General features: G+C 33.4%; 2 protein-coding genes across 9 annotated transcripts; one reads left to right on the forward strand and one right to left on the reverse strand.

The window, feature by feature from the left end:
- Positions 1–488: 488 nt before the first annotated feature.
- Positions 489–12184, reverse strand: LOC101213300 (glycogen phosphorylase 1). 3 transcript variants are annotated; one of them, XM_031880376.1, is made up of 22 exons: positions 11373–12151; positions 10243–10357; positions 9068–9168; positions 8507–8598; positions 8105–8240; positions 7933–8001; positions 7667–7768; positions 7346–7444; positions 7031–7141; positions 5757–5963; positions 5417–5524; positions 5180–5275; positions 5042–5098; positions 3623–3769; positions 3476–3535; positions 3172–3276; positions 2832–2993; positions 2602–2675; positions 2106–2229; positions 1414–1505; positions 1187–1307; positions 489–1079 (listed from the first exon to the last, which is right to left on the reverse strand). In XM_031880376.1, exons 1-22 carry the CDS (start codon positions 12036–12038, stop codon positions 927–929), a joined length of 2997 nt encoding a protein of 998 aa, XP_031736236.1. In that variant the 5' UTR covers positions 12039–12151; the 3' UTR covers positions 489–926. The 3 variants fall into 3 exon arrangements, 2 of the variants coding, with proteins under 2 accessions (XP_031736236.1, XP_031736237.1); XM_031880377.1 differs by lacking the exon at positions 11373–12151 and adding an exon at positions 11165–11359; XR_004214182.1 differs by lacking the exons at positions 489–1079; positions 1187–1307; positions 2602–2675 and having other exon boundaries at positions 11373–12184.
- Positions 12185–12312: 128 nt separating this feature from the next.
- LOC101203746 (pentatricopeptide repeat-containing protein At5g46100) lies at positions 12313–19025 on the forward strand. Of its 6 annotated transcripts, XM_031880379.1 has the most exons (3): positions 12313–13343; positions 14197–16346; positions 16977–18520. In XM_031880379.1, exon 3 carries the CDS (start codon positions 17025–17027, stop codon positions 18441–18443), a length of 1419 nt encoding a protein of 472 aa, XP_031736239.1. In that variant the 5' UTR covers positions 12313–13343; positions 14197–16346; positions 16977–17024; the 3' UTR covers positions 18444–18520. The 6 variants fall into 6 exon arrangements, 4 of the variants coding, with proteins under 4 accessions (XP_031736239.1, XP_004146658.2, XP_031736240.1 ...); XM_004146610.3 differs by lacking the exon at positions 14197–16346; XM_031880380.1 differs by lacking the exons at positions 12313–13343; positions 14197–16346 and adding an exon at positions 13350–13527 and having other exon boundaries at positions 16977–18990.
- The last annotated feature ends 6838 nt before the right edge of the window (positions 19026–25863 follow it).

Below are 25863 nucleotides of genomic sequence, written 5' to 3' on the forward strand. Positions count from 1 at the left end.
GCTGAAAAAAAAAATTCAACAAAACCTTCCATGAACTCAACGTTTATGGACTCACATTTTTGCTACGAGAAAATAAAAATATTCTACGCTACTTCCATGTATTTTTTATATTATTTTATTTTGATCTATATACATTTAAGTTCGTTTAAATTTTTCTATAAAAAATAGTCTTATTAACCTTCTTGTTATCGATCTTGAAAATATATGTAGTTCTACGTAAAAATTAATATTATTATTTAACCAGTTTTAAGAAAATAATTTTGAATTTTCTATTTTAGTGGTCAAATTTTATTGCGGCAAGATTGATTACATCAACTAAATTTAAGATTTATTAAAAGTATAAAACTAAATAAGAAGAGTCAAAAAAATTAAAATAAAATACTAAAATGTAATGTAAACGGAATCCTAGAACAAAAATGATATTTTAACCCAAAAGAAAGGTTAAATATGTTATTAGATTGTGAAGAGGCTCACCGTATACAACAAAATGAGAGTTTTAACACATTATATATGTTATATATAATTGAACTCCATGGTCTCGAAGATTGAGAAGTAAGAGACGACCTCTCCCTCTTGAGTTACATACTGAGGTGGTACATATGACAACTTCACAATCACTGCATTTTTGTACACAGCATTTTCCACACTGGAAATTACCATATCCACTACAAACAGTTGCAAAGAAACAGTTGCAAATTTTTGTGCTTTCTATAATTTTTGTATTTAAAGTTAAAGACTTAACTGATTCCAACCTTGTTTATAGTGTTACAAATACAGTTAGTCTTCATTAGATAACACAGAGGAGACGACTTGGAAGAAACTTCAACAAGGGAAACTTCACCTAATTTTCAGTACTATACTATCAATGAGTTATTTGGTTTCTCCATGCTGATAACTTTACTTACTTTCTTTTAGAAGATGGATGATCATAAAGGACATCTACAAGGCTCAATTCCCCAAGTCTTCTCTGCATAGTCTTGGATGGTCCTGTCACTGCTAAATCTACCCGAACCTGCAGTACTGAGGATGCTCATCCGTGTCCATTTCTCTTGATCAACAAATGCTTTATCTGCCGCTGCCTGGAGTTGAATACGATTGATCATTATCATTGTAAAACAAATAACAATATAGAGCTATTAAACATCAATGCCCTTGAGTTCCACATTTCAAGAAACCAAAGGAATACCTGTGCCTCTAAATAGCTTCCGAAATCAGCTCCAAGGAGATAATAATCGCTATTGCCTTCCACTGTGTCGCATAACGATTTGAAGTAGTCTTGGAAGCCAAAATAACCATCTCGAACCATTCTTAAAACAATTACAAAAAACATGAAATGATTTTAAAAATTGAGGAAAGTTAGCTCTCATTGTGCATTCGACAGTAGAAGACAGATGAGAGCGATTGCATGTATACCTTACAACACGAGCAAATTGCAGGGGCACCTTAATTGTAGATCCCTTTTCACGCAATGTTGGGACTTCATGCACTTTAGCTCCAAATAAAAACTGAACAAGATATATTAGAACTACTGTAAATGCTTATTTCCGGACATACTTGGTGTACTCAAGGTTTCTGACATCTGAAAAGCCAAAACTTATGTAAAAGATAGTTTTCAGATTCCAGGTGCAACGGTATGGTCGTTATTTCTTGGAAGGGTAGTCAGTCTGACTATAATTTTTCAAGATGATTCATATAGATGAGAAGACTTAATCATGTAAGAAGAGATGAAAAACCAGCTCTAACTGCAAATTGGAAGGACAAGGTGCTATTGTACTTATGAGGACTCTGAACCAGTTGTCAGAGGTCATGTCAGTTCGATTTCTCTGACACTAAGACAACTAAGACACGATAAAAGATTTTTGTAACCTAACAACCCAGATATAATGTGAGACTGTAATTTGCATTTGGAAAATAATTGCTATTCGGCTACGTCATTGAATGCATTAACTTTTAGTAATTTCACCATTATCTTTGTTCGATTGATTGACTACAAGAACCAAGAATTTGCCAAAATGCAGGATGATATGGTGATGATCTTTTCAATATAGAAAAAGTTTAACTAAGAACCTAAACATAAGCTATAAATATGAGAAAGACATACTCACCATGTTGTCTTCCCCTATTTCTTCAATTATTTCAACTGTAGATCCATCAGCTGTAGCTAATAATAAACAGCCATTCATGAGGAATTTCATGCTGCCAGTGCCCGATGCCTCATGTCCAGCAGTACTACATCAAAATTTATTGCATGTTATGCACTGAAGAAAATGAATAAGAAAAAAATGTAAAGTTTCGTAGAGCTCTTTGCTCAACCAATAAATGAATTTGAGCCACAATATCAGTTTGCATGTACATTCTTTTCATTACTAAAAATTTACTGGCTCAATATTTATGTACATCGGTGTAATGAATTCCTGCATTTCTTATTGTGGATATTGGAAGGCGACTTGCAATGGGGTGGCTTTATTTCGCCCCTGTATAGTTTGTATGTATGGCTTTGTTCCTGGTGTTCTGTTGGGACTACTTTCTAGCTTCTAACTATTATGCGATTATATACACTTCATGACAGTTCTATTTTATATCATAAGAAAATCAATCAACCTTATGTGCTGTGAAAGGTCGGCCCCAGGTATTACCAATTCAGCGACGGATACATTGTAATCGGGAATAAAAACCTGCAGAATTTCAAAAGTTACGAAATGGGTGAAAGTCCGTTGAAGTGTAGGAGGTATTTGTGGGGACAGATAATTCTTGCTCATTTACCGGATAGATGACTGATCTAGCAGAAGACTTAAGATATCTAATATGAAAGTCACAGAAAAGCCTCTTACAAGTTTTAGAAGATCCCCTACGTCACTGTCGTTATTAATCTTCTCTGCTACAGCATGACAAAGTTTGATCATCTTCTTTGCCATTTCGTAACCAGGAGCAGCTTTTCCCCCAATTATGCAGACACGAGGTACAACTTTCCTCCGATCATCCTTTGCCATATTCTGGAATAAGCAAATAAGTGGTGACAAATGTATGAAGTTCCATAAAAATGAAAATCTAATAAGCAGACTGCAGGCATGTAATTTATGAGATTGGTGAAGACAATTCCTCAATATTGACATGACATTCCGTTTTCTCCAATCAAGAAAAAGAAGAAAAACAATCACATTTCCAATTTACCTTTATGCAGTCATATCTGTGGATGATGCCTAATATATTCAGCAGCTGTCTTTTGTACTGATGTATCCTTTTTATCTGCACGTCAAACATTGCATCTAAACTGACCTGCATTGGTTGAGACTTGAGAGTCAAGGTTTACCACAATAATACAGAAACAATAAAAAAATATTTTTTTTCAAGGAAACGAGTCTCATTTATTAATAATAAGTCAAAAGCTCAAAGTACAAAAGGACTATACAAAGAGCTAAGAAATGACTAACGCGAGCAAGTAAAATCAGAGATAAAATATGGAATATGTGTCCACCTTGAGGCCACTTGTTGCTTCAATGTACTCAGCAAGCCTCATTTTATTAACCCTTCGCACCTACAAGTTCATACAACAGGACTAAGTAACCAACATCCATACAAGTAGTCAATCCGGCTTCGAGAGAATGAATGGGGAATAAATTACCATTTGCCATTCTTGATGCAGGGAAATATCAGTGGCATATTCACGCAAGCCGATTAGAAGGTCAATATCACGTATCCAAGACTCTGTCCCAAGCCATTTTGAGATGAGAGCACATAAATTAGGATTGCTAACCACAATCCAGCGACGCTGTGGAAATATTCATTGAACAGAATAGTCATATACTTTTGTGAAACCCAGTTTGAACTTTTCTCAGCAAACAAAAAAAAAAAAAAAAAAGAGAAATAAGGATTTTTCCAAATACATGTGGAATATATGAACTTATGGTGGCGAATAAATAACCAAACAGCATATCCATGACCTTAATAGTCAACAACGATTCATTGAGCTTATGTTTAATCAGCATAGATTTTTATTGGTGGAAATCTAGGCGTAAGCAACCATCTAAATATTTATTAAGGGGTGTATGAGACAAGGGTTATATACGATTATAATAACCATCTATGTAGCAATACTATTTTAAAGTCCCAATTAGCTATATTAAATGCTATTTCAAAACCCTCAATTTGCTACATTATTTACTATTTACTACAATTTTTACTATTTTACATTCATAATTTTTTTTATTCTTTACTACAGTTTTTACTATTTTCTTCTCAAACTAAAATAGGTCACACCTCAAACACATACTATTATAACCTAAACTAAAATAATCTACACTCTAAACACAAACTATTGTAATCCGATTAAAATAACCTAAGACTATAATAACTCACTCGCTCCAAACACCAAGTCTCTCCTATTTAGTTTTCAATTGGAAGTCTCTTTTGTAATTACCTTTAGTTGTTGTGGGGTCTCCCCATTATTTCATTTATTCAAAGAAGTGTTTCTTATCTAAAAAATTACCTTAATAATCAAGATGGCACCCATCAAAAGAGCATTATATTTGTCACAAAAGTAAGATTGTATTGGCTGTTGTTAGCCTTGCACTTGTACTTTATTAGTTTTTGTCTCTTTATTATGGATATGATGAGAGTGCTAAGGGGGTCTCAACCTAGTTGAGATGCCCGAGTGCACCTTTTGATCCTTGGTTTGATTGCTCATGGTATAATTCTCTTGTACTATGAGCTTTTGTCTCATTGTTTATTTATTAATAAATGAGATTGTTTCCTTCTAAAAAAAATCACAAAATTAAGATTACAAATTAAAATCAATTTTAATGACCATGAGAAATATTGAAGATCCCAAAACTATTAGATCACATGGCATACTCAGCTGATATTTTTTCTTGTAAAAGAGTTAATAAGTAGGTTCCATAATATTTAATTCGCCAAAAAAGGGTGAAATAGGGTTCCTTCATCATGTTTGCTAGTCTCCTTAGTTCGAATCATATTGTAAAGTAAAGAAAGATATGATCAGACACGTGCCACCATATGTACCAAAACACTACAATCTTCGAACCTGGGTTACTCCATTTGTTTTGTACTGGAATTTTTCTGGCCACAGCTCATAGAAGTCCTGCAAAAATGATAAGGTGTCAACTCTATAGCCTTGTAGTCAAGCATTAAGTCTCCTACAAGCTAATGAAGGTTGCAATACCTTAAATACCCTTGTTTGTAATAATTCTGAATGTAATTTGGATACGCCATTCACAGTATGAGAACAAAAGAGTGACAGGTTTGCCACACGTATACTCTGTAATATGACATATAAAATAATAAATTTGCTACAATCTTCAATAAAGTCATCCAAACAAACGGATAAAACATTTGAAAACCAACAAAACAAAAATGAAAACTTAATTAAAATAAAGAACAGGGCTTGGTTTGGCAATACCTTCACAGCACCTTCCTCCACAATGGACATCCTGGCCAGCCTATTATAGTCTAAACCAATCCTCTTCTTCAACTCCTCCATGAAATACGAGTTTATGTCATATATAATCTAACAAGAACAGTAAGGCCTCGTAAGCTTGTGAAAACTTATTTCTTAAAATATGCAGATGAGATAAACTCAGAAGAAAAAAAGTGGCAAAAAGAAATTAAGACAACACTAGGAGTAGGAACACAGCAAGGAAGAGAAGCCTTGTTGACTCTGAAACAATTCTCACCATTAACCTTCAGAACAAAGTAAAACAAAATTTTTGATTTAACAAACAACAATGTTCAGAACATACTTGTAAATGCCGTGGGAGGAGACTTTCAAGCAGATCAACAGGGATCTTCTCCAGCGCTTCAGCTTGTACAGTGTGAGTTGTGAAAGAAAAAATTTTGCATGTAAGGTCAAATGCTTTATTCCAGCCAAGATGTTCTTCATCAACAAATACTCGCATGACCTCAGGTATTGCAAGAGCCGGATGAATATCGTTCAGTTGCAGAGCAACCTAACAGAAAGAAGTAGGCACCATTTATGAAACAGAAGCAAGGTACCAATACCTAAAAAACAAAACTGAACTACAACGGGTTTTTTTTACAGACACATGAATTGGTAGAAATGTAAAGCCACCACTCAATCTGTGTTTGCTAAAAAATGACAGAAAGTAAGCACAGATTTTGAAAAATTAGATAGGAAAGAGAGATTCTATTTTTCTTTTTCATGATAATGAACAGTACTTTCATTGAGAATACAATGCATCCAAAAAACAAAAATCAAGCCCACAAAATAAGGGAATCCAATTAAAGGAGAAAACTCCAATGAAGCAAAAAAAGACCTAAACATAATAACAAAGAATTTAGCATCGATGCAGAGAGAAACATAGAACCTATTGAAGAACCACATTTGCACAGTCCCACTCCACCCTTTAAAGATTATATTGTTTCTCTCCTTGCTCCCCACAGCCCCCACACCACTGCACACATACCACTTAGGTATTAGAAATTACCCCTCCCAAAATGGCAAATAGAAGAACTCCTCGATCGTAGTCCCTATGTGGGGCAAGCTGAAAACCAAAAACTTGAAAGAACTACACATACCATGTTTGACTGTAGTTCCTTCATTAATTTTAACATAAACAGGGTAGATTGGTTCACTAAATTCCAAGAAGGTAAAATTGATAATTGCTATTAGTATCAGGAAAGATCCCATCCAGTTGCATATTAATCTCTAGGTGCATCTATTGATCTCTAGTCTCATGATTCTGGATTATCATTAACTATCATTGTATTTTGAGCAATAGCCGCTTTTTATTATATCAAAGAAAAGCACTTGTTTCCATTTCAATAAAAAAATATTGATCTCAAGTAATTCAGTCAATTAGAAACCACATATCTTCTTAAATAAAATAGAAAAGAACTAAAGATGAAAATTTATTTATCTAATTTATGACAATCATGCTAATCCCTCTGGATTTAAAATTATTGTCATGGAAAATTTTTAATTAAGAGAGCGAGAGAGAGAGTGAGTGAGAGAAGAAGGAAATCCTAGCAGCTAAGGAACTACAGGAATCATAACCTTGTCAGGAAACTTATTGAAGTCTTTATGAACATCTTTAAACCTGCGAATGATGTCTTGTAAGGATGCAGAGACAAAGAAATATTGTTGCTTCAGTCTCAGTTCCTTCCCCTGAAAAGCGACGAGCTCATAAAGTCAGGAGCACTAAGGCATGTGATGAATTAAAATACAACAAGAAACTAATTGCAAGAACTAATAATGACAAGAAAATAAAATGTGCACTAATAGCATTGATGTCTATGTCCTCTCTATGATTGAGTAATATAACCATATTATAAAAAAGATGTGATAAAATTTAAACGAAATAAAACCAACCTGATGAGAACGATCATCTGGGTACAAAATACTGCTAATTGTTTCTGCCCTTTGCCTATTTACCACAGCATCAATATAATCCCCAGTATTATATGCTTCCTGAAAATAACATTGTTCTGTAGTATTATACCCAATTTTTTAATAGAACAAAATAAAAATTCCAAAGCAGCTACCAAATGGAGCATAACAAACTCTTAATCTTCATTGCTAGGAAAAAGCTCATATTTTTGTGATGCAATGAAGAATAATGTGTTTTTCATACATATGATATTAAATATACATTGGAGTTATTTCGATAGTATATTGGTATTCAGTAACTACCATATCATGCTGGTTACTTGGTTTGGCAGCCCAGAGACGAAGAGTAATGGTATTCCTTGTTCCATAACCAGGTATAGGATTGTCATAGGCCACTGCTTCAATCTGAATAATTGTGACAGACAAATCATATAAGTTTGAGATAGTCCTTCAACCTAGGGTGTAGTTTCCAAAAGTCTAAGATTAATTTTCTCAAGGAAAACAAAAATCTAGCAAAATGCATAAATAAACAGCAAGTGGACCCCTGAAATAAGAAAGATGTTCCTTACCGTTTCACCAGGGATCCAGATCTTGTACTTCTCTCCATTCAAAATTTCCTCTTCAACAGTACCATAGAACTAAACCAGTATCACGGACAGTAAGTTGGAACTTTTAGACAAAATTCAAACAAAAAGAAAAAAAGAAACCTTAAAAAAGACAGAACATATGACATTCTCAAACCTTGACGGGATATGTTACATGAACTCTCTCTATTTCCCAAGGATTCCCAAAATTCAACCAATAATCAGGTTGCTCGTGTTGAAAGCCATCTAGTATGACTTGACGAAACAACCCATACTGATATCGTAGTCCGTAGCTAGAGATAGAAACATAATTATTTCAGTATGACTATGACACAGTCACAAGCACAGAAGCCCTAATATCTGAATTAAATTCATCCTACATTCCTACTAGAAAAAGGACGAAGAGTTCAAAAGGTTTCTAAAGAATATTAAAGATTGACAGCAATTACAAATTCTCTCTTATACACTAAGCTCCACTAGATACTGAACTATGGGTATCAAGATTCTTATAACTACTCATGAACATGAAATTTTAAAATTTAATCTCAACGTGCAATACCCCCAAGCTGGAAAGTCCATAGTTGCTAGAGAATCCATTTGACATGCCGAAAGACGAGCTAGGCCACCATTGCCAAGGGCCGCATCTCCTTCCTGGGAACATTGGGTACAGTTGGCATAAGAAAGAAAAGTAGCATATGGTAAAATGTGGTAAACCAGAAATCATTGTGTGAGTGGAAATTACTAAATCGATGGGTGGAAGAGAAGGGCAACTGCAACTCCATTCTTATTCCCCCATCTCTAAAGTAACTCCAAACTTATCTCAGGAAAATCTATTGAGAATGGTTGACAAGGTACTTAGCTTATACGCTGGTTATTCTAAGTGCTTGTCATTCAAGTATTAGTCCAGTAACACATGCAAGTAAAATTAATTTTTTGATTTATTTTGGAAATGAGAAAAATTGATGGGCAAATGAGAACATAGTCTCATCTGTGCCATGATTTATATGTGGTATAATATGGATGAAGAAAAAGTGGCATCCAGCTAGAAATCTTATTGAGCTGAACCGAGAAAGCTAAGATAGCAGAAGTTCAACAAGTTGACTACCAAGTCTGCACTTACCTGTTCTGCCACAACTTCAAACTCAAAACCAAGCTGGCTCAGAGCATCAGCACATTGGTCACGGATACCAAGGTTGATAATACTATTTGACAAAGAACGGCCTGTTTTCAAAGAAAGCTTTAGATTGGCATCAATAGCCAACAACAAAGAACTAAAAAGGTGGACAACTGAAAGAATATAGAACGTTTTGTAAAGTACAATTATAAAAGATAACTGATAGCAAGGGAAGGACTACAAGAGACGATGGAAATGCTCAAAGCATCAATATTAGTCTCCCTCATTTCATCAATGAAAATTGTTGTTTCTGTTTCAATAGAAAAAAGACTACCACAGACAATGGAAATGGAATAGTAAAAAAATCAATAACAATGATTCTAAAGAGCATATAATCAGATGGAGTAACCTTTAAATAGCAAACTAAAAGTCCAAAACACAAGTTCACTTTAAACGTAATCAAGAGTAAGATCAATTCGTGCATAGAAAAAAAATCAAACAAAATGCTCAGCTGGAAAAAAAAAAAAAAGAAGAAGAAGAAAGAGATGGCACATGGTGACGCATCTAATTTGATCGACCGTATAGAATATGAGACCATAGAACATGAAGATTAAATTACAATCCTATCAAACTAAGTAGGTGAAATATTGAAGTTAGAAATTATTGTAATGAAAAAAATTTGAAAAGTGCCAAATTAGTTATGAATATGCATTTCCAAAATATTAAACATGAAGAGTTTCATTATTTTATCCCAAAAAAAGTTACATGATTTAATAACCCTGTTTTTTCTATATAAGAAAACAAAAATATACTAAAAATGGATTCAATTATTCAATTGCTAAAATAATGTATTAATTAAAAATGGGTTTAACACTCAGTCCAGTGTCAGCAGATGGAAAGCATATTTGAAGTTTTTCAAATTGTTGGTTGACAGTTATCTAACAGCATCAGCTAGCAGCTAACAACATCATACTAAAGAACTTTACAAAATAAGTTAGAAAGAAGTTACAGAACCACTGCGTTCCCTTACAAATAAATGAAAACCTTATGGCTAAACCCCAAAAGAAAACCGTATGGCTAAACCGATAATTATCGTAAAAATCAAAACCTTTTTATCACATTACCAGCGTGCAACAGAATTGTAAAAGGAAACTCTTAACTCCAGAAAAGTGCATAAATACCCATAAGATACTCAAGTGAGAGAAAGTATACGCGCTTAGGATCTTTCCTCTTGAAGTGTAACTGAGTATCATGCCATCGTTCAATCAATCTATCTCTTATGCAATGAGATAAAGCCTACAAACACCATTCTTTAAAATCAATTATTAAATAATGATGAAAATAATAGTCAATACGAGTGCAAATAATAATGAAAACAATAATTTGCCAAAACTAATACAATCGTGGCTCAGGATTTTCATGCTTCTGTATTTTATATTTAGAAAGAAAGACGTACATACATGTCACAAGACATGATGCTTAGGAAAAGATATCTACAAAAACAACAATGCTCTGATTACTTTAGTATACGAAAAAAATGCTGCAACACATACAATTACATGCCAATATTTTCATTAATACTTAGTAAATTAGAGGGTTCAAAATCAACAACATCCAGAATAAATGTCTTTTAAATACATCATATAATAACAAAATATGAAGAGATATAATAGAACTTTGATGATAGATTATAAATATAATGGTGATGATATATAATTTTCTTAAGCATTCTTAAATTTAATTTTATTAATGTAAACAACTTTTTTGAGTGTGTGATCACTGCAATTTTTTTCCTTTCCATAACTTCGTTGCCTTTGACGCTTCATTTGTTTCTATAAAAGCGAGAGTTCGATATTTTTGTCCGAATAGACCTTGAAATGTTGTAGGAAAGAAAATCAATCAGATAAATGGTGAAGAAAATTATGGGTCAAGCCTATTTAATGAGAGTAGTTGCAGGATCTTTTTCCCGAGATTGTGTCATTAGCCTAAAATAGCACTTTGTCATTCTTATACAACGGCAGCCATGTACAGCCTCAGTAATACATATAAACAAAATATTTTTCAAACTCCAATTTGTTTATCAACACCTGGGTCAAAGCTTACAGCTTTATCGTTTCTCCAAGTGAATGTGACATGTCTGAAGGTTTAGATGTAATCACACGTCTAGTTTCTGAACAGCAGGAATTTATTCTTTCCATCATTAAGCGCTTTCTACTCCGGTCCAAAAAAATTGCTATATCTTCAACCTATTCATAAATTGACTAATCGAGAATCTTTTATTTAGAATTCAAAATGAACTAAACGTCAATACCTGGTAAGCTTCAAAATCATCAAAACTAAAGCGAGACCGGGCAACTGTATACTCGACATGATCAAGAATATCCTTTTGAAGGCTAAGCGGATCATTTTTCAAGAACCCATCCATCAATTCGAACATCCTTTCCGCCTTCGCTGTCCGTTCACCTGAGGTAGACAACAACCCAGGCTTTCTCACCACAATGCCACGAGTGGCAGGCCTGGCAGAGATCGTCAAATCATCCCCATCGATCGCTTCCATAAGTGCCTTTTTGATCCTATCAATACTCTCAAGGTTTTCAATCTTATTTCCATGAGAATCACTGACAAAGAACGTCTTAGTGAAGTATTCACCCTCAAACTCCACAGTAGCCTTGTCAATGCTCAAGCCGAGGACCTTGAAAACCCTGGTGATCACCTGAAGAAGGCCGATTCGATTGCGTGCCCGAATCACGAATGCAGTGGAGTCGTCCTCCTCAGAGTTGTCGACTGATATTGTTGGCACGGCAAAAACAGTCTCACTGGTGGGGTTAGTTCCATTTGATGCCTGACAAAAGACGAAACGAGAAGATAAATTCCTGGCGCGAACTGAAAACGGGGGAATGAAAATGGTGGGGGATGAGATCGAAGGCTTTGATCGAGCAGGAACATTGAGAATCGGTAACGACGAAAAAGCAGACATTTGAGAAAACTCAAGCTCCGGTTGCCGGAGCGAAATGGCCGAAGATAATATAATGATTCGATTTATCGGCTTAATTAACTCGAAAAAAGAATGAAAAGGTGACTAAGTCTCAACGGCCAGAATCAAAACAAATTGATTAGAGTGGATTTGGACCGTTGATAAGTACTTTTAGAAGTACAATCTCGTGAATTTTGACACGTGGATGAGACTTTTATGTAATAAATTTTTGGGATCTTTTCATCTTTGTTCGTCATAGGTACCAAAGGCAAAAGTATGGTTATTCCATCATCAACCTTAGGTTAACTTTGTAAGTATCCCTACTTCTCTCCAATAACACTTCTAAATTGAAAATAAATGTCCAAATCTCCATGCTCGTCTTCTTTCAATGTCCTCCTCAGTTCATTTCACTCCTAGTTTCTTCAATCTCTCCTCTCCTTTCATGTCTTCGAACTATTGCAGTTTAATTTCAACGACCCTAAATGAAACTCTAAAATGGTTCAAAAAGGAGATTTTAATTCAACTGTGTTATTGGGAGAGAAGAAGATGATGGAAATGGAGGACTCGCATGGAAGGAGAAAGAGGAGTGAAAGAACAACTAAAGGGAAAATATTAAAGCATTTTTATTATCCCAGTCATCTCGCCACATCATCATTTAGTAATATCTATACTTTTAAACCTCTTCTTCTTCAAAATTCAATAACTAAAATGATCATTCAATCACACATTTCTAAAAAATCTACTATTAAAATGGTATTTTTATTCGGAAAATTAATCTAAGCAAGAGATTTTGATTCAGTCAAGATAGTCGAACCTAAAAAATATTTAGAAAAAACAACTATGACACCGCCTCTTTTTTCGTATCGGATGCATCTTATTATATTGTAGTAAATCATTTTTATATATATTTTTGCAGTTACCCCATTTTGATTTGCTATTATCATAAATGTGCAAAGTAATTGGGAAATTTGAGAATTTAATTAGGAAAAATAATATATTACTTTGTAGAAGAAGAAGAAAAAAAACGATAAGTATACATTATGATATATATATTATTTCTCCTTCATCTTCTTCGTTCACTCAACGAGCAGACGCCCCCTCTCTTTCTTCCGTCCATCACCGCCGCCTGTACTTCGCCGTGCTGCACCGCCGCTGGTTGTCTCACGCCCGCCGTGTTCGTTCAGCCGCGCCATCATCCGCCAGAAACACCCAGCTTCTTTGTTTCCGTCGAGCCGCCGCTGGTCTGCTGTGTTCCGTCAGTTGGGTGCTGCCTTCATCTCTTGGTTTCGCCGGAAACTTGAGTTTTGGGTGAGTTATGGCTTATTTTGGGTAAAATTTGTCAAGTTTGGATTAACTTTTGGATCCTTCTTGGACACCCATTGCGAATTGGGTTTAAAGTCGTTTCGTTCTTGCTTTTTAAGTTAATTGGGTGTTTTTTGAAGCATTTAAGCCTCTTTCTGGAACATTATTGGTGTTTTCTGGCGACATTGAGGTAAGCAATTGAGAGATTTTAGAGGATTTTGGATTGGTAGTGTTATGGTAAAGTTGATAATAAATTGTTATTATGTTTAGGTTGGTTCAAGAAATTTACTCAAAGCTAAGTAGCTTGATTGCTTGGACTATAACTTGTGACTGAATTTGAGATGAGTGGACTTACTACCGGCTTGCCCTCGAACCTAAGTTGACGTCGTGAAAACAAGTCATTATTGTGTTGAAATGATTTACTATGTTATGCTGGGAATGATCTGGAAGTTCATGAGATATGTTACTAAAGCTAGTAAAAATATGCCTATGTCTTGATACAGAATATGAATGTTGAATATTGCATGTTAGCTTTCCTATCAGGTTGTGTCCATATGCTATGTTCCGGTGACCTACAGGTTCACCACCTGCATTTATGACTGATACTGTGTTCCTTCATGTTCACGTTCACTTGTGACTAATACATTCTCCTTCGGATTCATACGTATGACTGATTTGTGTTCCTTCAGGTTCACACTTATTATTGATATGGCTTTCTTCAAGATCACCTCGATTGATATGCTATAGGATGTACATTGATACCTAGATAGGAAAGTTAACATGTGCGCCCAGCGGGCCCAGTATTGGGCCACTTACTGAGTACTTTTATACTCTTCCTTTCTTATGTCATGTTTTTCAGGTAAAGTAAGTAAAGTAAAAAAAGCACCAGGTGCATGGCGGGAGATTTGTTGAAGGTGCCATATGGGAATAGTGTCAATGCTTCTGCTCAGTATCATGTTTTAAAGAAGTTTTGAATGTTAAAATGAAAACCTTTGAGTTTGAGTTTAAATGCAAATGTTTTATAATTTATTTATCTATATATTTTCAACGTTTTGGGATCCTGATTCAAATATTGTTGTACTATTTATAAAATTATAGTTTTACAAAAACAAGAGAGTCGAACAATTTTTGTTTTAAAATTGCACTTATGTTAGTATTGACCCAAGTAGAGATCTCGAAAAGTCCGCCTGTTACAGTTTGTATCATAGCCTAAGTTTTAGGCTCTATAGACTGATTTACATTGTGAGTCCAAAGTGTCCCTATGGCCCATCAATGGGTTCTTCGTCATCGCCAAATACAGCCTACCAATGAAAAGCTCTATGAAAGTTGTGTTTAAAAACATTCATGTTTAAGGTTTATGTACTGACTGATTGACATTGCTTGTTTAGTGACTTGGTAGAAGGTGTATGAGATGGTTATTCAGTTAAGACGCTGAAAAAAAATTATGAGGTCATTTGACACTAGTTTATCTCATGGAGGGACTATTAGAAAGGAGCATCGTTCAAAGATGTTGAAATTTGATGGGACTATATAGCATTGTGATGATATAGAAGTAAAGGGTTGTACATGTTTAAGCCATCGAATAAGATGTCCAAGTGGACTAAAGATTTGTGTTATGTTTTGGCATGGGGGATGAGATTAGTGGTATTAAAGGAAACTTTATCATATTATGACATGCAGATAGGCACGAGATTAAAGTTGCTTTATAAATAAGAAAAAGGAGAAGAAGAAACTATAGTTTTACTAAAGGTTACTGGGTATTAAGGTCAAATGTTTCCAGATGAGTTTTGAGAGGCTTAATAAGTCATGAACACTTAAGGGAGTAAATTTTCTGTTGGAGTATAAGTGATGGTTAGAATAATTCTTCATAGCACCCTGGGTGATGTCGTCAAAGGAAGCCAAAATAGTTGAAATAATCTTATTCTTAAAAGTGAAGAAGCAAAGTGTCTGTTTTAATTAAACAATAAAATTTTCGAGAACTTCAAATGACTTGGACCATCCCTAACTTTATGCTACCAAGGCTCTAGATAGTTAATTGGGACAAAGAGGAAAAAAAGGTTTTTGGAGTTTAAAAGAGATGGCAAATAGTGAAGGAGAATATTACAGGATGAGAACTCTTCATGAGAAATATATGACTTACGGAGGAGTTCAATAGGTTATACTTTGGAATGGAGATTATGTTTCACTGGGAAAGTGAAAAAGAGCACCCTGAATTTATTGGCATTAGCAACGATACATGTGAGGAAAATGAAAGTATTTATAGAATGGTTTACTGTTTTTGAGAAGATAAAGGAAATTGATGTTTTGAGGCTACAAGTACATATGTTTGGTTTGACTTACTTGCTAAGATAGGATTTTGGTGTTTAGAAGCCTTTGGAGTTTGTATAGTAACACAGTTACTACTTGCTGTTATTTTGTGTGCTGTTATTTGTGTACCATTGTATTCTTTCATTCTTCTCAATGAATGTTGTTGTTTTCATTAAAAAAATATTTGGGCTTTTAAGTTTAAGGTAAGTAATCTTACTTCTAGAACTCCTTTGTGCCAGGCACTCTAATTGGAATATGATTGATAGCTTCTCTGAGACTGTCCAAAAGATTTGGGTGGTTGGTGTGTATGCATGAGCATGATCATGCCACGATATGTTATATGATTTATGTTGTGGTATTTATTGATTTTTTTTTTGGGTGGTTGATGTGTAGACAAAGAATGGAGTTCCCAACTCCACACGTCCCAACTACTACTCCCACCTCCTTGGTTCAAACACCCCCAACCTAGCCATCACTATTTTCATTTTCCCTAACAATTAAACACTGACACACCAAAACCAGAAATTCCAATTTGCCACAAATCCATATCCACTCGAATAACACAGCACTTCAGTTCAATGTTCAAACAGGCTGGGACATGAATCATCCGGTGAGTGGTTAAAGGGAAGAGAATGATCAAAGGGTGGAAGGAATGGAAGGTAGATTGAGAAGGAGGAGGAGATAGAGCAAGAAGAAATATAAGTGAGAAATTGAGAAATGGTTTAATTTTCACATTTTGTGAGTGTTGATGTCATAGTTTGAGGATTTAATTCTTACATTTAAAAGTGTAGGGGTACAATTTTTACACTTTTAAAATTTTGACGGTTTAATTTATATAATTGAAAGTTTAGGGGTGCAATTGTTACAACCACCATACTCCAGGGGTGGTTTTTGCAATTTTCTCTATTTTTATTTTCTTAGAATAAACGAAAGGCACTTGTGTTGTTTTAATTCAGTAGAACTTCATTCTCTAGCGTCAAAAAGTGAGAGTTCCCATCCACTTAGTCTAACCAAACAAATTTATCCCCATTTATAATTCTCCCCCGTGTATTTTTCCACTTTTGGTAGCAAGTGTTTCGTTGCTTAATGGTCAAGAAACTTGGTTTGTGGTGAAATGTGCTAATGAATCATCTACACTTTTTGTAACGATGGATGTTCTATAATGTTCCTTAAAACAATAAAATGTTAGTGGTGTGAATCATGGATTTGATGTATTTGTTGGCATCTTGTAAAGAACTTCAAACATTCCAAGAGTTTATATGCACTGCGATTATTAAGATTATTCTTTTTTTTATGGACTTCAAAATATTGAATAAGATTCATGTGCTTCAGGTTCAGTCGGAAGTTAGACAGTCTGATTCTTTAAACAAGAGAAGAACAATGGGCAGTAAAGCTATGTTTAAATGGGCAAAAACAGTTACACCTACTCATGTTCAGCAGCTAATACAAGCAGAACGAGACATAAAGAAGGCACTTATCATATTCGACTCTGCGACAGCCGAGTATGCAAATGGTTTTAAGCATGATCTAAATACTTTTAGTCTCATGATTAGCAAGTTAATTTCTGCAAACCAGTTCAGGTTAGCAGAAACCCTTCTTGATAGGATGAAGGAAGAGAAAATTGACGTCACTGAGGATATACTTCTCTCCATTTGTAGGGCTTATGGTCGTATCCATAAGCCGTTGGATTCCATAAGAGTTTTCCATAAAATGCAGGATTTTCACTGCAAGCCTACAGAAAAATCTTACATTTCAGTCCTTGCCATTCTTGTGGAAGAAAATCAATTAAAATCGGCTTTTAGATTTTATAGGGATATGAGAAAAATGGGTATTCCCCCTACGGTAACTTCTCTTAATGTTCTAATCAAAGCCTTTTGCAAGAATAGTGGAACCATGGATAAAGCAATGCACTTGTTTCGTACAATGTCTAATCATGGGTGTGAACCTGATTCATATACTTATGGAACTTTGATCAATGGATTGTGTAGATTCAGAAGCATCGTTGAGGCAAAGGAATTGTTGCAGGAGATGGAGACAAAAGGTTGTTCACCTTCTGTCGTCACCTATACTTCGATAATACATGGTCTATGTCAGCTGAACAATGTGGATGAAGCAATGAGATTACTTGAAGATATGAAGGACAAGAATATCGAACCTAATGTGTTTACTTACAGTTCTCTAATGGATGGATTTTGCAAGACTGGTCATTCTTCACGAGCTAGAGATATCTTGGAGTTGATGATCCAAAAACGCTTGAGGCCCAACATGATCAGTTATAGTACATTGCTTAATGGACTTTGCAATGAAGGAAAAATAAATGAAGCTTTAGAGATTTTTGACCGAATGAAACTCCAAGGTTTCAAACCAGATGCCGGGTTGTATGGGAAAATAGTTAATTGTCTGTGTGATGTTTCCAGATTCCAAGAAGCTGCAAACTTCTTGGATGAGATGGTTCTTTGTGGGATCAAACCTAATAGAATAACATGGAGCCTTCATGTCAGGACCCATAACAGAGTAATTCATGGTCTCTGCACTATCAACAATTCAAATCGTGCATTTCAGTTGTATCTTAGTGTCTTGACACGTGGTATTAGTATCACTGTTGATACTTTTAATTCTTTGTTAAAATGCTTCTGTAACAAAAAAGATCTTCCTAAGACTTCTAGAATTCTGGATGAGATGGTGATTAATGGATGTATCCCTCAGGGAGAAATGTGGAGTACCATGGTTAATTGTTTTTGTGATGAAAGAAAAGCTTGTGATGCTATGAAATTGCTGCAACTCCAGTTGATGGATTGATCTCATGGGTCTACAATATTTATTAAATGTTACATTTCGTGAGCAGATATTATTTTTGTGCAGCTGCACTTTGAACTTTTTTCCTCCCTGGACAAGTATGCACACCGACACCACTCTTTCTTTTATGTTCTATTTGCCTACTTTTTACCCCTTGATACTATCATTTATCCAGTTCAACAATATTTCCAGTCTTCTTACTGGTATTTTCTACACAATCATGGTGTCAGTGGGAAGCCAAACAGAACATTAGCATACCATTTGAGATGATTCGTCTTGTTCCATTTATCTCCTTATATCTAGACATTTTTGTAGCCTTGCAGGTAGCATTTGGTGTAAAGCCACGCGGATTACCACTTGCATTCACCATGCATGGTACGTATCATTAACCTTGTTTTTGAACACTCGCGTCTTCTTTTTAGAACTAATTCTCATTACCTGGACATCTTTATCATGCATTAAAGTAACTTGCCCCTTTACATCGTTTTCCTTTTCCTCTGTCTTGTCTTCTAAAGACTTGTAATAGTAATAGTAGAAAGATTACATGGCAGGCAATGTGGTAGTTAATCATTTGGTTACAATTTACTTTTGTATATATTATTGAAATTTCATACTTTCATATTCTCTTTTAGCTTATGCGGATTGACTTTCGATGCATACAGAAATACTCATTAGCATTTTGGAAAGAAAGTAAGGCGGTGTGCTATAGCATATACGTTATAGAAGTGGCTAACAATAGAATCATTGGTCGTACTCTAGATTTTGTGTGTTTCTATTCTCTGACGTTGTTTTAATGATCATTAATCAGTTGGCTTTGAAAAAAACAAGTTGACAACCTTTTCATTTAATAATCCATTACTAGCCCTTCATAGATTCAGTTTTGTGTAGTCTGGACATGAAACCCATCCCACCTGAGTTTTGTAGAAAAATGAGGAAACTATATATTTGTTGTTTACATATGGGGCATGATTAGATCAGTATGTAAGTGAATAATTGAAGCCTGAATTTCTAACCGTATTGAATAGGATGTAATGCATACTAGGAAGAATAAGTAAAGGTCATTGCAAATAATTGTGAGTTGTTGAGCTAGGTATGTGCCTTTCAACTAATTCTATTAGCATTAGTACCAATTCTTGACCCTACCATACGATATTGTGCATTGAAAATTTTATGAGATGTTTAATATTTTAGCATACGGTCATGATGATTTGAACCTATAATGTTTACCAAGATCATAAAACTATTAAGATGATTAGTTTGCTCTTTTTTTCTCTTTGGGGGGAGGGGTGGGGGATATTTAATGAACAAGCAAATTAAGGAACTTGGTCCCAATGGTTAGGTAGCTGTAGTTTATCCATATTAGGGAGGAAGTTGTGGACCATCTATCTGTTTGTCAAATTATTACACATGGAATAATTGATATCATAATTCTCACAACATCATCTATGGATTTGATTGGCCATTCTAAGAATATGTTGTAAGCCTTACCAAGTAGACTTCCCACAAACTAGCCATTAGTGTGTGGTGGTTGTAACAGAGACTAAGTGATAGTGGGAGTGGGAGGCCCTCATTATGCAGTCATATGCCTAGGCCCTTACAAGTGACCCCCAATATCTTTCTTTCTTTTTAATTTTGTGATGCAATTTTTGACAATATTACCACTTGCAATAATTGACTGTCTTGGTTAGTTTGTGGCTTTCCTGTTTTGAGTGATTATGTGCCACAATTTCAACTCACAACATCCTTGTAGGTAGATGGTGTGAGGATTGTGATGATGAGTTGTCTCAAAGGCAATTGGATTGTGACCATCCTTCTTTGGCCTACAAAAAAATATGTTAAAATATTTATTTAGACATTCTTTTCTTTTCTTTTTTTCTCCCTTTTGGAATGGTAATAATTGATTAGCCTCCAAACTTTATTTTGATGTCAGATTCCCTTTCTGATTTAGGCTTTTTATTGGCAATGAGATTGTTTGTTACATTGTGGCACTTTTCCCTCAATTTAAGGACTAGTTGGCAAAGCCCAAAAGTGGTTATGATGACCTATTTCTTTATAGACATTCATTTCATACAATCATAGAAAAAGATAAAAGCCCTCCTCCAGAATCAGTAACCATATCTTTTTGTTATCCCCATCTTTCTATCTACCAATTTTAGCTTTGATTAGTTCTAGAAAAGAATAGCCTCATAGTTTCAATCTGTTTTGATTTAAACAGACTATTTTCAACTATTCCTCCCTATGCTATGTTGCCTATTGCTGCAAGATCTGAATCCACTATCATAAAATTTGATACTCTACTCAAGGATTTTTTTATTTCTTTTCTTAAAAAAGAAACATCATGTACTTTTTCAGTTACTTAACTGATTCAAATTTAAACTTTATCACATTAAACAATAAACTTGAATAAATAGAATATCAAAGTTAACATGAGCAACATAATTAGTTTATTAAACCACCTAATGATTTAACTACCTAGCCCCTCTGGCCTCTACTAATGGCCACCCAAGGCACCTTAAGTTTTAACTTCTAATTGACTCTTCTTCTTTCTTTCCCCACTTTTTGGAATAAATAAATAACCTTATTAGATATGTGAATGTTTTTACTTTTTTTTTAGTGAATATTTCGTCATGTATGCCCTAAACCATATTTTAACAAAAATGTATATAAAATTTCTGTTGAAGTAATACTAAGAAAGAACAAGGAACTAAAGAAATATCAAATAAATAGATAAAACATAGATCAAAAGACATTGATTTTTCATGCTTTACACACTATAATATGAGCAATGAAATTATAGATTTGTGGACGAAAAGCCAAGAACAACGTTTTGTCAACGAAAAACCCAAATGTTACCAACAAAGGCTTGGACTTTGTTGTTGACATTCAAATAAGTTTTAGGAGAATGGTCAAATCCGTTTCAACTTATAAAGTGTAAATCTACAACCTCAAGCACCAGTGAACATCAAAGTTGCTCACATTAAAATCATAAGATCACCATTAGAAGCATGGACAAAATGACTCAAAATCTCACCACCCTTACAGTAAAGAAAGCACAGGTGGCATCAACGTAGATTTAAAATATTACCAACACTGAGTATAGTTCATTCAAAAAAGTTAGAATCTCAGTGAACCTAAGATTTTGTGTTAGAGATTAGTTGATGTGTTGTGGAGGCAGAAACAGAGGCAGAGGAATCCATCAGTCACTTACACCTCAAGGTTTTTGGACTTTTTTAAAGCCTCAAGTCTTCTCTTTTCTTTGGTCAAAATAACTTTTCTGTTGTACCAATTTTCTGAACTGGCCTTGATTTTGACATTACATTAACAAATATTTATATGTGTGTGTGTGGTTAACCCTAACCAAGTCTTGTGCTTTGTCGTTTCTTTTCTCACCTTTTCTTTTTTGGGGAAAAATTTCTTTAAAATTACTACCTTTATTGTTTCTTATTTTCATTTTAGAATTATAAACAAACTATGTCTTCTTTTATTTAAAAAAAAAAAAAAAACAATGTGTAATATAATAATTAACCAGAATAGTTTTTCATATTATTGTGGTGAATCCCACTTTACTTTTTCTATAAAAAAAAATCCAAATATTTATAAATAATTGAAAAAACAAACAACAATTTTACCTTAAATGTTTAATTTCATGGAATTTAGATAGATATTTGAATCTTAATCTTACCCTTAAAGAAGGAAAGAGAGAATTGTAAGTTATGACAATATATACATTCAATTTTAAACTGATTCTATGAGTTAATTTGATGAAATTTCTAATTTAGGGTTGATAAAACTAATGGAGTATAAAGTAAAAACTAATCTCAAAGATCTAAAATTAAATGAAGCATCCAAGTACTCAAACACCATATCCCATGTTTAATTAATAATAACATATGTCAAAATCCAATATTCATATCATATTATGATGATTACATTAGAAAAATTAAAAGAAAGAAATGTACAATTTTTCACATGTGCTTTATGGAAAGGTAAAATAAAAAGGAAATCCAAACTCACATTTTTGGTATTAAAAAAAGAAACAAAAATCTCTTGGAATCTCCCAACTCTATCCCTAATAATAATTTAGGGAAGTAGGAGAAGAGAGAAGCCACGTTGGCAAAAAAAAAAATTTGTCCCAAATTTCCATTATTTTAAATTCTACAAATCTTAAATTACATTTTATTTTTCAAAAAAAGTTTGGAAATTTTGAATCTCACTTTATTCCCTTCATTTAAAAAACATATATTTTATATTTTTTCCACTTTAGTTCTTGAACCGCATGTTATCAAGACATGAGTAATTTTAAAGAATAGAAGAAAATATATCATTCATAAACATCAAAAGCTAGATCTAAATTTGTTATATTTGGAAATTCTCTTTGCATCTTCTAAAATATTAGTTATTGTGGTATCTAATGATACTTAATTGTCAATTACTTGTATCATAAACTTAAAAATGTACAATCAACTTATATTGGAACCACTACACATTCTTAATTAAATGAATAATGAAATGAGTAGATTATAGATATCAAAACAACGACCATTTTTATAATTATATTTTTCTAAAGTAAACGAACTAAAATAGATATTTAACCATCATTCTTTTGATTAAGCAAGGAAAGGAAGAAGAGAGATTTTTCTAAAGGTGTTTGAGAATAAGGTTTAAATCTAAAGACAAAATTTGTAGCTCCACCTGAAGAAGAAGAAGCAGGATGTGTTTTTTCTAAAAAGAAAAAAGTGAAAAAAGATCAAATGGTTGGGAAGTGGGAGAGAGTGGGAATTGGGATAAAGAAAAGATATATAATTATATATATAGATATAGATATAGATGTGAAGAAGATGAAGAGAAGAGGACAATTATGATTGCATGAAAGAACAGACTCAAATGGGTTGGAGCCACCATTGCTTTTTCTTCTTTTCTTCTTTTCTTGTAGCCTTATATATTAATCAAACTTAGTATAATGAAAATTTGGGCCATTTTTTTCTGCCTCAAAGTTTGAAAACAAAACACTATATTTGACCCCACACATCTTGGGCTCTATGCCTTCCACCTCATCCCCCCATCTTTTTATATTATCTCCCACTTCCCACCATTTACTTTCTTCAGCATAGGAAATGCAAATCCCAACCCTTTGATTCTTCACACCAAAAGTTGTATTCATACTCCTCAATTACTTCACTTTTCTTTTAATATCTAACATTTACATTTTGAATTCAAATCACATTTACCAGTTTTTAAAACTTCATTCTTATGCCAACTTATGAAAAGATTTATAAACTATATTTTTAATATAACAAACGTGAAAACTTTAATTGAAAAATTGGAAAAAAAACACGTGCAATTTGAAAAAAAAAACTAAAAAAAAAAGAATCCACTACTAAACAAAATCTAAACGTTAGGTTGGAGGTCAAAAACATTCCTACACAGTTGATACAAACCTTAGGAGATTATAAAAAGAAATGTTTACATCTAAAATAATGTTTACAACATTTACATGAGTCTTCTTTCTTTTTGTCATATATTTAAATATAATACAAAGTACTTTGATGATCATAAAAGAAAGCAAGGGGAAGTTTATGGTGTAGGTCTTTAGACCACTCTTTAGTCACATCACACATCTCATCAAAAAGGAAAGAGAAACAAAAGCTAAAATAATTGTTTAAAATTAGCTATTGGATATTTTTTTTATATAATAAAGTATGATTAATGGATCAGTCAATAGTCTAATTCTTTGGTTACATATAAAATTTAAAAGTTATATAACTTTAAAAAACTATAATATATCTAAATCTTAATTACTTGACTTCTCATGACTTTTCTTTTCTGCTTAGCTTCTCTTGGTTTCAAACTATCATAATTTATATCCTTTTAATTAATTTAATCTTTTGGTCTTCAAATTCTATTTGAGTCGTCACTATGCATACAAGATTTTCACTTTAATTGTTCAAAAGAATACTGCAATTTAAAAAATGGTGAAGATTTGGAACTAAAAGCTGGCTTAATTAATGGACTATGTTGAAGTTGGTACAAAAGGGTTTGAAAGTTTTGTAGCTTTCAATAAAATGAAATTAAGGAAATGCTAAACTTAAATGCATGAAATTTTACCATTAAACCCTTTTTATTCTCCAAACTAATCTTAAATTATTATGATTGAGTTATAATAGTTTATGTTTTGAGTGTAAATTATTTTAGCTTAAGTTATAAAAGTATGTTTTTATAACGTAAATTATTTTAGTTTGGAAACAAATAATTAAAAAATGACGAATGTCAAATAGTAAAAATTGTAGCAAATAGTAAATATTATAGAAAATTAGAGGTTTTCACGCAATGTTTACTATAACAAATTGAAAATATTTAAATAGTGTTTACTGTAGCTACCTAGAGGTGGTTACTATAGTATTGTATAATCCTCGTCTCAAACGGTTCTTTAGTGATCTCACAATCTTTATAAAATAGATGAACTACTCCCTTCGTTGTTAGTTAGTTTTAAGATGAAACCATATATGTTATCTAATATGGTTTAGTGTCCATCATATCCAAATGGGACATTCAATTAAAAAAGTACATTTGATTAAAAAAATTGATGAACCCAAAGCAGCACCATCTTGAAACAATATAGAGAAACTACTTCTCTCTTATTATTAGTTAAGTTTGAGATGAAATTCATGTTATCGATAAATATCCATTTTTTTTCTAAAATACATATAGATTTTTAACTTGGTGTTTGAAATAATTGATAAGTAAGATGAATGTTTACGGTAAGCACTTAATGACAGACAATGCATGTCATCTTTTGTTTCAATATTTAAAATTAAAAGATGACGTATAAGTATAAGTAATGTTAGATTGAAAGAAGGATAGAGAAAGGTAGAGTATTGAGAGTTGAAAGTGCATTAAAACAAGGGCATGAAAACATAATCCAAAAATCATTTGGTCTAAAAATGTGAAAGCTTTGTGTTTGGTTATATTATATATAAGTCTCTATGCAAACAAAACCCAAAGTCTTTGTCTAATGTCTGTTGCCCCATCAGTATCAATATCACTTTTGGTTACTTCAATGCGCCGACGCCATTCCCCTTTCACTTCAGATTTTTTTTTGTTAATTTTTGCTAACCTACAATCAATCTTATTCACAACCAAAAATCCATACGCCTACTTGACTCTCAACCACATTGTATATACCAATTTTAGCTCTTTCAAATGTTATTACTATTAAACTTTAGTTTATACCTTGAGATGATCAAAACCAACGTAATATGGAAGAAAATAAGTTTAATTGTAAGGAAATATAATTTATAGTTATATGCACACTTGGTATGATATTATCTACTTTGCACACAAATTCTCAAAAGATCATTTACCAATAAAAATAATTGCTCGGATTAGTTTTTTTCCTAACTTAATGTGATATTTTGTTTATACC

This window comes from Cucumis sativus, chromosome 1, assembly GCF_000004075.3.
Source record: "Cucumis sativus cultivar 9930 chromosome 1, Cucumber_9930_V3, whole genome shotgun sequence".
In the NCBI taxonomy this organism is placed as follows: Eukaryota; Viridiplantae; Streptophyta; class Magnoliopsida; order Cucurbitales; family Cucurbitaceae; genus Cucumis; species Cucumis sativus.

What these genes read in the sequence shown, in the direction of transcription:
- LOC101213300 (XM_031880376.1), bottom strand. Translation starts at nt 12,038, where the DNA reads ATGTCTGCTTTTTCGTCGTTACCGATTCTCAATGTTCCTGCTCGATCA. An exon ending in TTGAAGTTGTGGCAGAACAG is followed by an intron (nt 8,599 to 9,067) that starts GTAAGTGCAGAC and finishes CAATGTTCCCAG; the next exon opens with GAAGGAGATGCGGCCCTTGG. An exon ending in CAATTTGCTCGTGTTGTAAG is followed by an intron (nt 1,308 to 1,413) that starts GTATACATGCAA and finishes AATTGTTTTAAG; the next exon opens with AATGGTTCGAGATGGTTATT.
- LOC101203746 (XM_031880378.1), top strand. Translation starts at nt 16,845, where the DNA reads ATGGATTTGATGTATTTGTTGGCATCTTGTAAAGAACTTCAAACATTC.